The sequence below is a fragment of the Populus euphratica genome, unplaced genomic scaffold (assembly GCF_000495115.2).
Source record: "Populus euphratica unplaced genomic scaffold, PopEup_1.0 scaffold621.1, whole genome shotgun sequence".
In the NCBI taxonomy this organism is placed as follows: domain Eukaryota; kingdom Viridiplantae; phylum Streptophyta; class Magnoliopsida; order Malpighiales; family Salicaceae; genus Populus; species Populus euphratica.
In genome coordinates this window covers 51,861-69,954 of record NW_011500492.1, presented here as the reverse complement: position 1 = coordinate 69,954, position 18,094 = coordinate 51,861, and the positions used below count along the sequence as shown (strand labels likewise).

The 18,094-nt window shown below is 32.7% G+C and overlaps 1 protein-coding gene and 1 pseudogene across 1 annotated transcript; both read left to right on the top strand.

Moving 5' to 3' along the window:
* The first annotated feature begins 438 nt into the window (after window positions 1-438).
* Window positions 439-2,655, top strand: LOC105114999 (dynamin-related protein 4C-like). Its single transcript, XM_011011759.1, has one exon. It carries the CDS (start codon window positions 522-524, stop codon window positions 2,511-2,513), a length of 1,992 nt encoding a protein of 663 aa, XP_011010061.1. The 5' UTR covers window positions 439-521; the 3' UTR covers window positions 2,514-2,655.
* A 3,745-nt stretch (window positions 2,656-6,400) lies between these two features.
* On the top strand, window positions 6,401-8,322 carry LOC105115000 (3-ketoacyl-CoA synthase 21-like; annotated as a pseudogene).
* The last annotated feature ends 9,772 nt before the right edge of the window (window positions 8,323-18,094 follow it).

The following is an 18,094-nucleotide window of genomic DNA, read 5'->3' as shown; positions in this document are numbered from 1 at the left end:
ATGTCAAAGACCATAACATTCCGAGGCTTGATAATTATCTTAAGAGCAAAGCTCGAATTAACTTCTCACCTACGAACCAATTCTCAACTAAGTGTCTAAACTATATAGCTTTTGAATTTGGTCTTCAAAGTATTTGACATTAATCCTCGATTGAACTCCTTCGTTCATACGAGTTTCCATGTTTAGATTGCATGTATAATGCAATAAAAGGATGGGATTTTGAGGGAAATCTGACGTTTTACATTAGTCAAACGAAGTAAGTGTTTCCACTAATGGAAGAATGGATAATGCTTCTCCTATAGGGACCTAATTGATAAATATATTAATCTGAGAGCTATATTGAAAATCACTATATCGTAATTTTGCAATCATCTTAATTTTTCAGTTAAATGAAAACCTCCTCTACTATAAAATACATCTCCCCTTCCGTCTTTTCTTTCCAAGACCATACCAATCTTCAAACTCTTTCCATATAAAAATCTCTCTCTTCTTCTATCCCTGTCTGATCTTTTCTAGAGAAAATGAGTGGAGGCAAGCCTTCTTCAAAAAGGAAAGAAGTAGAAGTTCATGTTGAACATAAGGCTATTTTTCATGATCATGTACCAATTGTTTCATATTACAACGACCGTATCACACCTCTCCTTGATGCAGTGGACAGGCTGAGGCAACTCCAGGTAGTGAAAGAAGGCATACAACTTCCAACCATTGTTGTTGTTGGCGATCAATCTTCAGGCAAATCCAGTGTTCTTGAATCATTGGCTTGTATCCATCTTCCTCGTGGCGATGGCATTTGCACTAGAGTGCCTCTCATTATGAGGCTTAAACATCACCCATCTCTTGTACCAGAGATTTTCTTGCAGTTCAATGACAAAACAGTGCCTACTGATGAAGCCCACGTTGCTGATGCTATCAATCTTGCCACTGATGAGATTGCAGGCAACGGTAAGGGCATATCTAACACTGAATTAACTCTTGTAGTGAAAAAGAATGGTGTTCCCGATCTTACTCTTGTTGATCTCCCTGGAATTACAAGAGTTCCTGTTCATGGTCATCCTGAAAATATCTATGAGCAGATAGCAAATATTATAATGAAGTATATTAGTCCTGATGAGAGTGTTATCCTTAATGTTTTGTCAGCGAGCGTTGATTTTTCCACGTGTGAATCCATAGTGATGTCACAGAAAGTCGACAAGAAGGGTGAGAGGACTCTTGCTGTGGTTACAAAGGTTGACAAATCACCTGAAGGGTTACTTGAGAAGGTCACTAGAAATGATGTGAATATAGGCCTTGGTTATGTGTGTGTTAGAAACCGTATTGGTAATGAGTCTTATGAGGATGCAAGGAAGGAAGAAGCTGCACTGTTTGCGACACATCAACTTTTGTCCAAGATTGATAAATCTACAGTGGGCATTCAAGTTTTGGCTCAAAAACTGGTGCGAATTCAGGCCTATATTATTGCCAAGTGTTTGCCTGGTATCATCAGAAAGATTGATGAGAAGTTGAGTGCGAGTATTTCAGAGCTGAATAGGATGCCCAGGAGGTTGTTGTCAGTTGCTGAGGTCGTGGCAGCTTTCACGGGCATTATTGGATCTTCCCGGGAGTCTTTGAGTAAAATCCTTGTAAGAGGGGAAATTGATGAATACCCACATGAAAAAGATATGCACGGCACTGCTAGATTGGTTGAAATGCTCAATCAATTCTCAGCAGAACTTCATAAGTGCTCTGGCCATGCAAAGAATTTTATGATAAATGAGATTGAGGTTTTGGAGGAAACAAAAGGGATTGAATTGCCCAATAGGTCTGACACTGCCTTCCTTACCATCCTGCAGCGAAAGGTTGAAGAAATATCAGATCTACCAGTAGGGCTTGTTGAAAAAGTGTGGACTTACATTGAAGGTGTGGTCATTTCAGTTTTGAATCATCACTCGGAGAACTATCACCAACTTCAGTTATTTATCAGACGAGTAGCCCCTAAACTTGTAGCTAAAATGAGAGACCGGTCCATTGATTGGGTAAAAGAGATCGTTCAGATGGAGAAGGGAACGGATTACACTTGTAATCCAGAATATATGAAGGAGTGGCAAGCGCTCATGGCACAGCAGCACACATTCATTGAAGACATCATGCAAAGAAGCCGATACTGTGATGTAAAGATTGAAGGCTTTGGATATGTTGAAGTTGGACATCTGATGGTGCACGAGTTTATTCTGCCTAAAGCTTTCGACTTGAAGATGAGGGTGATTGCTTACTGGAAGGTTGTCTTGACGAGGATGGTTGACAATATGGCTCTGCATCTGCAGCTCAACATCCGAAATCTTGTCAACAAGGAAATGGAAAAGGAGTTTGTTAATGAGTTGGTAGGCACTGCTGGTGATGTAATAGAAAGAATGTTAGAGGAACCTCCATCTGTTGCTAATAAGCGTGAGAAGCTGAACAAAAGTATCAAGTTGTTGAGGGAGTCTAATGAGGTGCTGGCAAATATCAGAGACAAAATTGAATGGGGTGATCACTAGAGCTTAACAGATTATGGACCTTGTAATGCTTTTCTTGTTTCTTTTAGTTAATAGATTAGTTCTATTATGGTGTTTGTTATCTACTATGAGCTTCTGCTTTGCTAATTAAGCTAAGATACCATGAATGTATTACAGTGTGTGACAGGTGATTTGGGTAATTGAGTCTGCAAAATAGGATTTCTTTTGTGCTGCATATTTTGCTATCTCATCCGATTGTTTCTATGTGCAAGCCCTTCAAATGTTTACTCCAGAGTCCATACCCTTCTATGTTCTATTTTCCATATTTCCAACTTTAGTATTCCCATCTACTGTAATTTGCCAGGTTGCCTTGTTCTTTGTTTCTTCTGTGTTGCGCTTTTTTCCTTGAAAAGATGGTCTGCTTATTTTGTAAGAAAAATCCAAATAGAACAGAATCTAGGAGTTGAAGTGTTGTGTTTATATTTGAAGGTGTTTTATTTTCCAAGTACTGGCAGTGTGAAACTAAAACTAAATATGCTCATGCATTGATAGTCTTATGGCACTAACAATACTTATGATAAGAGATACAGGATGTGATTAACGAGACATTTTTTATTCTAATTTTAAAAAAATAAAATTAAGTTGGTTAAAATTAAGAAGTGAAAAAAAATTCTGTTTGGATTTTTTTCTTCTTTCCTCTCATTCTTCCCTTTGCCTATCTATCTTTCCTCTCTCATGTCGGTCCCCTTATCTCATGCTTTCTTTCATTCTATTTTCTCACACAAAATCGATGCAGGAATTTTTTTCTTGAGTTTTAAAATTGTAGCTTTTTTTCTATTTTTTCTTGAGTTGCAGTTTATTTGCCTTGCCTTGTATTGAACTACATTGTCTAGGGCTCAACAACTTTGTGAGTTGCATAGAATCTTATCAAACAATCTTATATTAAATTTGCTCATGACATAAAACTTAAGAGAGAGCTGGCCCAGAGTTGTGGCTCAAGGTTCAAACTAGATAGGCCTTTAAATAAACCCACCAAGAAAAAAAGAACGGAAAGATTATATCATCTATTCCAATGATTCCCAACGTCAAGCTATAGTTCCCACAGCAAGGAATCAAACTACTAGAACGAGTAAAGCCTACAATCAAACCTAGGATCTCAAGAATCTATTGAAGTACAGTGCTATTCACTCTACAAGTTTCTCAAATACACAGCTACGGGGATAGATTAATGGGCACCGGAGCATGATTCTTGCCCAGTTAGTGGACCCAAAATTCGTTCTACAATCGCTCAAGGTATAACATGCTCACAACAATGCTTCATGACACAGAAATATTACTAGAACAGAGGTCTGCAGATGGTAGAACAACAACAGTGTGCAGTTGAGGATTTACTATACGACATACATAGAAGTGGAAGAGCATTCCAAGATCACTTGTAACCATCTCAGAGAAGATAGAAGTAGCTAGTGATAAACAAAAAAAGGTTTCAAGGAAAATAAGACAAAATATGTGCGAATAATATTTTAGGTGCACATGTAAAGCTAATTTCCACTTACAATGAGGATGATTGAAAACCTTTACGACTTACGGCCATTCTATTTTTTACTATATTTCTAATCTCTAACCCCACAGGCTATACTCTTACAGAAACTATTCATACAAAGATTAGGATAACAAAACAAAACAACTGAAGAAAAGGCCCAAGAACATAGTTCAAGTAATTGTAAAACAACAAGATGGTGAAGCGGAAAGTGGAAATAGAACAAAAGATACATGTTTTGGAGGAGAAAATTATCCGTAAAAGACCATTTTTCTATATCATACTGCCTATCGTGTAAAAAATAATATAAATAATATTTTAGACCTTTATCTAATAGTTTAAACTATTGAGTTGAGATGGTTTTTTAATATGATATCAAAGCCTTAATGACCAAATAGTCACGAGTTCAAATCTCACCATCCTTATTTATTTGATAAAAATTAAGCACAAAGTAATATGGACCTGTGCAAGTTTCAAGATTGAAAGGCTTTCACTTGAGAGAATGTATTAGAGAATAATATAAATCATATCTTAGATTTTTATATAATAGTTTAAGTTATTGGGTTGAGATAATTCTTTAATAGTCATAAAATATAGTCCGATTGTATGCTTTTTTTCTCACAGTCAATAATGATTCACCAGACAATGAAATTAGTATATTAATGATAAATCAAATAAGCGAAAATAGTTGTTGTATTAGCACACAACATTGCTTAAACGCATACCACATTTGAAGTTAGAAAGAAAAAGTAAGCAAACCATGTGACATGAAGCTTCAATTCTAAAAGGTACTTAACACAAATCTTTCGGTACATATATTAGACTATGTCAAAAGCTACACCAACTAACTAACATAAAAGAGTTCTCCTTTACCTAGATCTTAACAAAGTCAAAACAGATTTGAGAGAAATTCATCCTTTTGTTGTAACACATTCTTCCTTTGGATCATGTTCTTTAGGAGAAGCACCTTCTATGACGAAGAAGGAAACAACACACTAGTTCATGAATTTTTTTTTCAATAAAAAAACCCTTCATCCTTTCCTACATGAGCATATCTTGTTTTGCAACTTTTTCTAGTCATAATTATTCAACAATACATAACAACTAATTACATGTAAACATTGAGCTTTGATTCATGTCTTTTACTAACTCCAACTATGATATTTGATAACACAAATAAAAAAAAATACTACGAATTGTTGGATTCAAATACCACCTATTGGAGATTAAAACAACACAAGGAAGAAAGCAATGTAAAATTCTATGAATAAAGTCACCACCACAAAACTCTAATTTGAAATTTTATTATTCGATATTTTCTTTTACAAAAGCTTAATATTATATCTCTTCTAAGAAGATTACATACTAAGAAAAAAAATCCTAATAAAACTGGAAAAAAAAAGTTCTAAACCAAATATAAAAAAAATAAAATTTGAAACCCTAAAAAAATATAGCAAATCATATATAGCAATTTCCAAATCTTATTCAAAGGACTTTTCGATTATCAATGATTATGAAATTTTAACCATAAAGAAAACACTGCCTTTTAAATTTTTTAAAAATATTTTAGTCTGATCTAATAGTCAAATCAAGATTTATAAATGTTAACATAAAACTAAGAGTTTAGGAAAAATCTCCCAATTAAAATATGTCAAATGTGTAGTAGGGAGTGAAAGTTGCAAAACGTTGTGATAGGTTACAGCCGTTGATGTTTCTAATAGATGGTTGGGCAGATTATTACCATATGATTTTTATCATAGTTATTAAATTGAGATCAAGCTTGGTTGTCAACTTGGTAATTTGTTAACTTGGAGCCTAGAATGGATTGAGTTTTCTTTCTATATAGATATCAATTTAGGTACCTAATAGGTTAATTTACAATCTAGTTAGCTGAGTTAAATCTAGATGAGACTTTCCAAGTTAATTTGAAAAGATTTTTGTTCAATTTTTTTGGTGAGGATATTATTTTTTTTTGTCTAAAATCATCATCGTTTTGAGATGTATCGAGGTTTATTCATTCATCCTCTATCCCACGAGTTAAACCTGAAAAGCCACCGTTCTGGGACTTGGACCAGGTAAGCCCGAACCAGTTCTGGCTGTAAACTTAGGGTTTTAATCTTTTCGTTGAAGTTTCCACATTTTCTGGTGGTGGGACATGAGCTAAGAAGATGCCAAATGCACTGTTATGTCTCTCATGAGCTAATTGTCTCTCTCAATTTCTTAGCTAGCCTACGTGAATCGTACGTACTACGAAACAGGGTAGATAGACGATACCCTATTTTCTAGTTTGGGGGGTGTTGAACATTAATTACTGGCACAAATATATAGACAGTTATGTATAATCCCCACCTATTTTGAAATTTCCGACAAGGAGTTGCTCAATCTTTTCCCTAGCAATCAATTTTTGAGGGACATTATCTAATGCTTGCATGTGCATAGGTATTGCATGTAACCCTTTCTCTAGTATAAGAGTAGGACCATAGTTGTTGTATTGATAATAAACTCCCTCGTAAAAGTCTCCGCATCTCTTGAAACCCAATCTATAGCTTTTCTTTTCTTTTTGTTATGGAGTTGTTCTTGGCAATGCTTCCACTGTTATTGTACTATATTATCTTCAAACTTTATAAGTTAGGATACCAAAAGAAAGACCAATGTTGCTATATGCTAAGCTATGGGTGCCACAAAGCCGCTGAAGACCAGAAGCTTGATCCTAGATCCAGTGCTAGAATTATTTCACGAAACAAGAATCTCGGAATAGAAGAATACAAGTTTCTTTTAAAGACTATGGTTGGTTCTGGCATTGGTGAAGAAACTTATATCCCAAAAAATATCATGGAAGGGAGAGAGGAATCTACAACTCTTATGGATGAAATTTCGGAGATGGATGGTATCCTCTTCGATACTGTTGATAAGCTCTTTGCTAAGACAGGAGTTTCTCCATCAGAAATCAACATTATTGTCTCTTCAGTCTCTTTGTTCTCACCAGCTCCCTCTCTAACAGCGCGAGTAATAAACCGTTACAAGATGAGGGAGGACATCAAGGCCTTCAATCTCTCTGGAATGGGTTGTAGTGCAAGTGTAGTCGCCATTGATTTAGCAACTGTTCAAGACATACAAGAATTCATTTGCAATCGTTATGAGCACAGAATCCATGAGTTCAAATTGGTATCCTGGAAAAGACAAGTCCATGATGCTCTCCAACATTCTATTTCGTACTGGAGGCTGCTCCATTCTTTTAACAAATAACAGAGATTGGAAGAATAAAGCCCTCATGGAATTGACTTGTTCTGTACGCACACATATCGGCTCTAATGACGAAGCATATAACAGCTGCTTCCAAGCAGAAGATGACCTTGGAATCAATGGCTTTCGGCTCAACAAAGATCTACCTAAAGCTGGTGCTAAAGCTTTAACCATGAATCTCCGAGTTCTTCTTCCTAAAGTTATACCACTGTCAGAGTTGCTCCGCTATCGAATAAGCTATTATCGAAATAAAATAATGAAGCGGCCAACTCCTAAGGATGCAGGACCTGGTTTGGATCTCAAGTCTGGAATCGATCACTTTTGTGTGCACCCTGGTGGGCGGGCAATTATTGACGAGGCGGGTCAGAGTTTAGCACTCCATGATTAAGATCTTGAACCAGCTAGAATGGCACTTTATGGGTTTGGAAATACATCATCTGGCGGCCTGTGGTATGTTTTAGGTTACATGGAGGCTAAGAAAAGGCTCAAGAAGGGTGATAAAATACTAATGATCAGCCTTGGGGCAGGTTTTAAGTGCAACAATTGTGTGTGGAAAGTTATGAAGGACTTGGAGGACACAAATGTCTGGAAAACCTGCATAGATCAATACCCTCCAAAAACCTTAGCCAACTCTTTCTCTAAGATCTTAGCTTCGATCAGTGATGAAAGCATGAATTTCACCAGCCTTGAAGATTACCTACCATAATTAACAAATAAATCCAGCAGTTAGCATAATTATATGGTCTGTGATGTTTGATTGGATCATTGAATAAAGCATGAATTTCGCCAGGCTTGAAGATTTCATACCATAAGACAAGACATCCAGTTATTTGCATAATTATATTTATGTCTCATTCTGGGGCCTTAAATTAATCTTGTTTTTAGATCGACCTTCCTTTCAGCATCACCTTGTGTGTTGCGTATATTGTGGAAGTAGCTTAAGGTATAACAGTGATGTGGCCCATATCTTGTTTTAAAAAATATGATGTTCATGTAATAAGTTACAATAAGCTATGTAAAACAATATTGATGTATTGAATAAATGTATATCATATCCTTTGTATCTTATCTATACTAAGTTTTCGTGATCTCTGCAGATGAACCTGGTTGCTCACCCTTGTCAAGTGTTTTTGGGAACATTTGGATTTTTTATTGAATTATTACTATATAATCTTGAAGTCTTTCTCTGAATTGTTTCTTTTACTGTAGAATCTTTCCTAATCGAGATGTGCTCAACCTCTGTATTTGTTTTATGGGATCTTTGATGTGAAGTTAATGGATGATTCTATAATCTGGTGCTTATATGATTATCTGACATACTTATTCTTCTGCTTTTTTTAGGAAAATTACCCAGGCTCTACTAAGATTTGCATGTGATTTTACTTTTCTTCCATCATTTTAGAAATTACATTTTTACATATCACTGTTTATAATATTTATAACACTTTATATACTAATTTGAGTGTGCAAAACCTAAGTCAACAAAAAAGTTTAAGAAAATTATAGGATTGCTGTTGTATTTGAATTAATAGCTAAACATCACTTAAAAGTTAAATATTACAATATTGTTATCCGTGTACAGGTTACAAACTTTCTAAAAAAAAATAAAAAACAGTATCCTCTTTTTAAACATCATTTCCACTTATCATATCATCATCTACATCTTCCATTTTTAAACACCTTTCTCTCTCTAACTACCATTAAAACTATGTCCCCAAACACTATTTGCAACCAACAATCACACACAAACACACCATTTCCATGTAAGAAACTCATTACCATATGATCATCTTCTCCCTCTCCGCATTGCCATAATTTTTGCATATTCCATCATTTCTGGAAATTCTTTCATCCTAACATCTAACATGTGTGCCTACACACATAATGTCATCATTTTGATTTATAATGACACCTACATGAGACACCTTGGCCACTATAGGTCAAATAAGGTAAAATTAAAAATAAATCTCAATTTAATTTTATGATAACTAGAAAACTCTAACTGGTCTTTTAGAATTTTTAAGTAAATGATTAGTTATTTAACCAGAAAGATAAAAATCACTCTATACATTCTATTTAAACATAAGTTGCAATGTTATTTGTTTTTAAAAAAAAAGATGTTTGTTATCCTTAGCAATTATATAAATTGATATATATTTTTTTTAATTTTAAACTTAAAATAAAAGAGTGGTTTTGGATTTGAACCTGAAAATAACTTAATCCCTACTTTGATAAAAGAGAGGCATTGGACCTCCAAAGATGGTGAATTATTGATGGACATGAGCTGGTTCCATATTATATTTTTTGAAATGAACCCAAAGGCCAACACTTACTCTTAATGGACCTTTATGATATCATATTGATTCAACCTAACTTACTCACAACATTAAGAATGATATTCCAAATACAAAATAAGTAACACATATTAACATGATTATAGATGTGTAATCATTAAATCAAATACCCTATAATTGGAAACCACACACAAAGGTAGGGGTGAGCAAAAAAACCGATAAACCGAGAAAACCGAGAAAACCGGAAAAAAAAATAACCGAAAAAAAAACCGATTAAACCGATTAAAATTTTGAAAAAACCAGCCGGTTCGGTTTGGTTTCGGTTTTATAACCAAAAAACCGAACCGAACCAAAACCGAAAAAAAAACCGAGCCAAAACCGAGCCAAACCGAGCCCAAACCGAGCCAAACCAGAAAAACCGAGCCAAAACCGAGAAAAACCGAGTCAAACCGGAAAAACCGAGCCAAACCGATTTGAACCGGTTTTTCCCCTAAAAAACCGAACCGAACCGAAACCGGTCGGTTTGACCCGGTTTCGGGTTTTTTTTCAAAAAAAAAATTTTTTTGGTTTGGTTATTTTTTTTTTGATAAAAACCAAACCGAACCGAAAATGATCACCCCTACCCTATAGTAAACACCTAAGGATAGAAACCAAGAATGGATCTTTTAATTCTTGGTTGAGTTATTAAAATAAGTGATAGCTTATACATCATAATTAACAAAACACATAATAAATGACATAAACATATAATTTCCATCTCAAATACTTGATACTCAAAATTCATGGATAGGATCCTAGAATAGATCCTTTATTCGAAAGTAGAGTTCGCATAAAAGATGACAATTCATGACCTTAAAAGCATGTAAATTTTCATCCCTTATGTTGTTACTCATTTTTGGTGCCCATGTGTTGAAGATGTATGCACTCGTTTTGATCTAAGTATAGGAGGGTAGCTCATGTTTGTTAGAAAATTGACAAAAACGAAGGAGAAAAAAATATTTTTTCAAATCCTGTTTAATCTGTTTTCTACTCTTTTTATCCTCCCCCTTTGCTTCTTAAAGCGTTAGATTTCTTAGGTTAATAAGGAGTCTTCATATAAATCCCTCAGAATTTGTATTTTTAAAAAACTAATTCTGTTGCTGTCGTAATTTTTTATTCCAACTTAGACTTTGATTCTAACTTGATTTCGTATGATATCTGACCATCTTAGCTATATTTTATCATTCATGATGTGTTAAAGAATCGACCTACACCTTTATTGGGTCCTAGGGATCACTATTCCTAGGGCATACTCAGTCAAATTTGGATGCTCGACATTGTCAAATCAAGAAAAAATTTTTGACCAACTAGATTCTTACTAGATTCTGCTATCTTAAATGATTTTATTTCACTTCGAATCCTCATCAAAGTTGTAATTCGAGATATGTAGATGAATTTGGGCTTTTGAATTTTTGATTTTGATATTAGAAGATCAAGATATTCCCATTTGGATTCTAGCATGAAAACATAGAATCCTGCTACAAGAAGGTTTCCAGCCAAGTTTGGTTGCAATTATGTTATTCAAAATGAATTTATCTTATTTTTTATCTTTCATGAAAGTTGTAGCTTTACAAGTGTAGATGAATTTGGGACTTTTGAATCGCTTGATTTTGATATCAAAAGCTCATAATATTCCCGTTTGAATATCTAACATGAAAGTAGAGAATTTTATCGCGAGAAGGATCTTGACCTGAGTTTTGCACTAAAGACTCTATTTCTATCATAAATTTTATTGATTTGTTCTTAGGGCATACTTTCAGTCATATTGGGATGCTCAACATTGTTAGTTTTTGAATTAGATCAGGACACCCTTGCCAGATTCTGTTCTCTAAAATGATTTTATCTCACTTTGAATCATTTATTAAAGTTGTTGTTATGGATATGTAGATGAAGTTGGGCTTTTGAATTACTTGATTTCAATATTAGGAACTCAAGATATTCCTATTTCAATAACTAATGTGAAAGTAGAGAATCCTGCAGTAGTGAGAAGGGTTTGGCCCAAGTTCGCAGGCCTAATTCAAGGGATTTTTTTTTAGACTAAGGACTGAATTGAAAAGTGCTAAAATGGGTAATTTAATTAAAAAAGGATATTGGAAGCTGGAGAGGGGAGTTGGATCATCATAAATGATGGGATTTCTACCACATCGAGTAAGGAAAATAAGACTTTGCAGCATGTACCTTTGCCCATCTGATTTCTTTCCTTTTTCTTTACAAATTCCTTACTGGTTTCCATGTTTCTCTTGTTGGATTGGAGAGCTACAAACCACGTTTTTATTGCCTCATTTCAAAGGAAATAGCTAGCCTCAAGGTCCCAGTTATGAAAGGAAAGAAAGGAGACGCACCATCCTCTAAAAATCTAGAAAAAAAATTAGATATGGTCATAAAATCAAAATCAAAATATTTTAGTTTCCTATTCTTGCTCACCTGAAATTACACTATAGAGTTAATGCAATATTTGTTTCCTAAATAGAGTTGCATTTTATGTTATATAAGCCTCCTTTGCTAGGAGAAAGAGGGGAGGATAAAAATAAGAAGGGAATCAGGACAGAAAAGAGGAAGAAAGGAGCAGGAAATGGAGAGAGTAGAAAAACAAAAAAAGAAAGAGACAGTAAAAGGAGAGGATATTGTAAACAATAAGGGAACACAGGGGTTCTTTCTTTGATCCTTTTATCAATGTGAAAGAGAGAGAGAAAAAGGAGGAGGCAATAGAAAAACTAGAAAGAGCAAGAGAACATAAAAGGAAGAGCGTTCAATTCCACCAGCATATCATAACTTTAGCATCTTTGTTTTGTTTGTCATTTACCAGTAACTAAGGAGGCATGTATGAACTGTTTTTTGATCTTTGGTTTCATTTTCTACAAAACAAGATCTGCTAGTATAATCCCCAATCTTTTGTCCTTTATTTTCTTTTTCACACTAAGCATTTGTTGGTCATTCATTCGTAAAACTTTTTCTTCCCTCTGAATAATTGATTTCTGTTTAGACAAAGCCAACGCTTATCCATTTCTTCCATAATGTTTGAGTTTAGTTGATGTCCATGTAGAAAGGGTTGTCTTCATGTTTAGGAACTTATACATTTAATACGTAAAGGACTTTCACTTTGTTTATTCCTTATGCTCGTTGGAGGAGAGATTAGCCAGCCATGGTTTTTTCTTTCTTAGTGATTACTTCTAGTTTTATTTTTCCTTGCTGTCTGTGTGGGATGAGTTGGCTTTGATTTTTTTTAGTTGCTTTAAGCTTATTATAAATCATAGAATATATGTAGCAGCTAGTTAGCTTTTATTGTGATTTTTATGTTTATTTGTGATGCTTGTGTTTTGATTAAAAAAATAATTCTTGTATGTTATATACAACTAATACCCTAACATGTTTTGAATTTTTTTTATAAAAAAATATTTGAATTTTTAAAATTTTTTGCATGGATTTCTTAAACATAATAAAAATTATTTTCTTGTATTTCTGGATTTTACAACATATTTGTAAAATTTTAAAGGGTGTTAGCCAATATTCCAAAAAAAATATAAAAATTTTATTTTGGGGAGTATTCATCTATTATGTACCATTAATGTTTGGATAAAGAAATTCCAAAGGGATGAATATTCAAAATATTATTGAGAATAACTTGTTATTATTCACTTTTAATATTTAGATAAAGAAATCCACAGTGGTAAATATTCAAAATAATTTTGTAGGAATAATAAGTCATCATATAGCCTTCAAAGAAGCCTTGATTATAATCGAAGATATTTCAATTTTTGACTCAACGGTTTACGAGCCGTGAGAGTATAAAATACTGCAAAAATGTGATTTTAAAGCACCCTGAATTTTCTTAGATTTTTAAATTTTTGTCATTCCTTTTTGCAATTTACGAGTCACAAACTCTTGAAATACTAAGGGAAAGATGAACTTGTAAAACATATGGAATCTCTTTGAATTTCTATTTTAATAAATTTAGTTTAAATCAAATACAGATTTCAAGAGATTTGCATTGGTTCTCTTTGGCACTTTGTAGACATATTTAAAGGTATAATCCATATTGGACAAGGGTTCTTGCTTTTAGACATTGAACCCAAATTCATTCGTCATAGCAAAACTATGTAAGAGAATATCAACACTATAATAGTTATAAGGCAAACCAAACACTAAACATCTTACCTTCAGGAGGACATACTAGGTATGCTAATATCTTCCCTTTACGTAACCAATCCCTTACCTTAGAATCTCTGAAAGACCAATTGGAGTTTCTAGTGACCATAATACTAGGTGGTGATTTCATAATTTACAAAACAAAAAACAAAGACCACAAAGCGAATCCTCACCCATAGGGAGGGTCGTCGCAAGGGTGTAACACCTTTTATATTTTAAATGAAATATATGGCTCCATTATATTTTTCATTATTATTAAAGTTGCCCTAACCTTCCATTAATAATGTATTTAAGTGTCTCATTTAACAAGAAAGTAACAACTCTTGCGAAATGAATCCAAGGTCTTCCCAATAATATATTATTGGTTAGTTGGATGTCTCTTACTTGTAAAGTAACTTGGAGTTGATAAAGCCTAATTTATAAAACAATTTATGAAAAATCTAATGTATATACCTTAAAATAAGATACTCATAATTTAGACTTTGCTTTGAAAAAAATGGGTGTTGAGCTTGTATGGATGGTAAAAATAAGGATTTGGCCCCACTCTTTTAAATATATCCAAAATGGGCTTGAAAGGTGCCACTCATACTCAATAGGCCTATATTGAGTAACATTCATTCAGCCTAGTTCCACTCGTAACAATAAAGATAATATGTTATAACATAAGAAAAATATCAAAAACATATTTACAAATAAAAATGACAAAAAAAACATAATAGTTTTACTTATTATTAAATCATATGATGTCATTTTGAGAGTGTCGCACCAGTAGGATAAGTTTACTGTATGATGGAAAAGTGAATCAAAATAACATTGTCAAATTCACCTTTCAACTCACCACTTCATGTTTATTATTTTGCAATGCATCCTTCAACTCACCAATTTGTGTTCATGTTTAATAGAACAATTTATTTTGAAAACGAAGCAACAATTCATCAAAATAAAATGCAACTATTTTTTATATTTTTTATTATTTTCATTTTTTATTTTATGTGAAAACAATCCAGCGGTATTTTTTTTGGAAAACATAGTTTCAATGCACATTCATATGCAAAACATTTCATGTCAAAAAATTCAACACGCAGGAAAATCAAACAACCATATACATGTCATATCCATGCATAAAATTATTGTCTCACACAAAACTAAACATATGAAAGCATAAAAAAATAAAAAAAATCCAACATGTTAAAATTGTTTAAAAATTATTTTTGGGTTTGAAATCATCCTTCAAGAGTCATTAGATTTGCCACAAAGTTATGAGAATCAAGAGGAACAATTTTGAGAAACTAGGTAGTGTTAACATGTAAGCTCTCCACACCACCAGTATTTCTAGTACACGAGAACGCATGTTGCCTTTATAGGTGGTGGTTTTTAGTTGATCGGAAGCGTCTTTCCTTTCTCTTTTGTTCTATGCTAGCATTGAAGAAAATAGAGGCCTATAGATAAAGACTAGACGTGAAGAAGGTTTAATTGTCTTTTCCTCTTAGTCTTTTCTCTATTGCTTTCTCTCTTTATTAGTTTTACCATAGGTTGGGTTGTTGTTCCAATTAAGTTATCATTGTTTATGATTATGATAAGTTGTTGGCATGGTGGAGAAAAGAAGGCTACTCTTGGTTGTAACAACAAGATCAGGGGAAAAAGAGGATTGTCGAGGTGAGTAGTTGAGCATCTGCTGTTAGGCTTTACCTCAATCTAGTACAATAATGGTCAATGCATTAAGGTCTGTTGTTTATGATGGTAGAAGAGAGAAAATGAAGGAAGGGGCCTATTATCGTTTTGTCATTTTTTTTCTATTTTCCATTTTTTTTTGTACACACATTTTCTTTTCTTTTTCTTTCTAAAAATGCCTCATCACATCAATTCGTTTCTCTTTTTATATTTATCCAAAAGATTTTCTCTTAGTTTTCCACCTCCATTCTATACCATTCATACGTGTTACTTTTATCTATGAGTATTCTTATTCTTGATTCCTTATTATTTCCTATCGCTTTATTGTATGTTTTTGGTCCTTCTTTTCTTACTTGATTATCTTTCCACTCTAAAAACATTTTTTGTTGTTTTTTTTTTCTTTGATTGTTTTTAGATTCTTTTTTTAATTTTTGGAAATTCATCAATATAAAAATGAGTGAAAAGGTCTAAAATTACAAAATAGGTGGGAATTAACCAAATTGAGTTGTAGACAAGTTTTTTTTAATATATTTTTTATTATTTTTTCCTTTTTAAAAAAATATATTAAACAGAAAGGGGTGAAAAACAAGTTATGAAAAATGTCATAAAAGTTTAGATTATAGATAGAATAAAACTTGAATTCTCTCACTGAAAAAAGCAATGGGACATCTAAGCTTAGATGCATTATCTATTACCTTAAGTAGCTTGTTGAAATCAAGAAGTGTCAAAATAGAAGCTTTAGTCATCTTCTGTTTCATAAAATGAAAACTAACTTATACTTTATCTATTTATTGAAAAGTACATCTTTTTAAGTGTTTTATAATGGGTATTATCAATGAACTAAACTTTTGAATTGGTTATATACTCTCCTTAATGTTGGTCTCTTTATAATTTCCATTGCTTTTTTATTAGCAACCTAAAATCCTTCCATAAATACAACAAAACTAAAAAAAGCAACCATATTGGTGAAAAACCTACACTTTAGTGATTGACATGGAACCATTTCTTTTTCAAAATGTTAAAAGAAACCCATAAATATTATGAGGATGACTCTAAAGATGGACTATAAATCAGAATATCATAAAAATAAATCACAATAACTATGCCCATGAATGGTTTAAATAATTATGCATGAAACTCATAAAGGTGATAGGTGTATTTAATAACCTAGACTGCATCACTAACCTCTAATACTAATACAACCCATACTATTTTTTAAAAGCCATTATACACCCATCCCTCAATTTGATTCTTATTGGATGGTAGCCACTTGAGATCAACCTTGAAAAACATATTATAACCTATAATTGATCTAGCATATCATTTACCTATGGTATCAAGTACCTATTCTTCATTATAATCAATTAATGGCTTAGCTATCCATGCACGTATGTCATGAAGTATCCTTTTCCATAACCAAAATGGTTGGAACTATAAATGGGCTCATGCTCTTCCAAATATATCCCTTCTATAGCAACTCCACCATATGCCTCTGTAATGCATTGGTCTATTTGGCAAGTTAAAACCTATACTCAAGTCAATTTGATACTAGATATCTCAAATGAAAGGTAATTCCTAGGTTAACTCCTCCAACGTCAAATTTGTGAATTTTGTTAGCATACCCTATACTATCAACAACATCCTCCTCTCTAACATTACTACTATAAGGTATTAGAGCATACACTGCCCCTTTATTTTTTATCTTTGTCATAATTTGTCAAACCCTAAAAAATGAGTGATTATAATGAATAGCAAAAAAAAAAAAACAATAATCAATACCAATATGGTGATACCATAATGAGCTGTAAAGAAATAAAATGATGAAAGGTAAAATGAGATAAATTAGGATAAGAAAATAGTCCTAAGACTTAGTAGAAAAATTAATTTAATTCAAAGGAAAAATAAGTCAAGTCATATTTTTGGTGAAAAATCACCTACTAACTAGTTTTATTTAATTATTCGACAAAACCAAAAGATTGATATCTTCTTCCAAGTGCAGGAGTAATAAATAACCCAATAAGACCAAGGTCGAATCACAAGAGGTTAACTGTATAAATTATAAATAAAAAGAATACAACAACAACAACAATAACAATAATAGTAATAGTAGTAATAATAACAATAATAATAATAAAGAGAGCTTTGAGATGTGATATTGATATAAAGATTAATAATGATAAAAACAATTGTTAACATGCTTATATTAATTATCTTATTTGAATAATGCTAATACTTTATAAATATTGTCAAGTATTCATGATTATAACTTATATTAACAACAAATCAAGTTCCTTTCGTAGCACAGGTGTTGGTTATACCATACAGTTTGTGATATGAAAGTGCCAAGTATTTGTTGTAATAAGATGATACAACATAAATCTAGATTAACCATTTAACAAGTAATGTATTAAGAGTGAATAAGATAACAAATACAAAACATGTTAGTATCAAACATTAAAGTCCATGTTGAGTTTATACTATAATTATTCTTACACCATTAGTGTAACATTTTTATCTTGACATAATAAACTTAACTAAACTTAATGAAAAAGAGAAACATAAATAAACAAGATAAGAACATAAATAAGATATAAGTTAACTATGTAAAGGAAAGGAAATGAGAAGCATGAACAAGAAATTAATGCAAGTAAAACTTAAGCATTACAAAAAATATAAAGAAATAGAAAATA

What these genes read in the sequence shown, in the direction of transcription:
- LOC105114999 (XM_011011759.1), top strand. Translation starts at nt 522, where the DNA reads ATGAGTGGAGGCAAGCCTTCTTCAAAAAGGAAAGAAGTAGAAGTTCAT.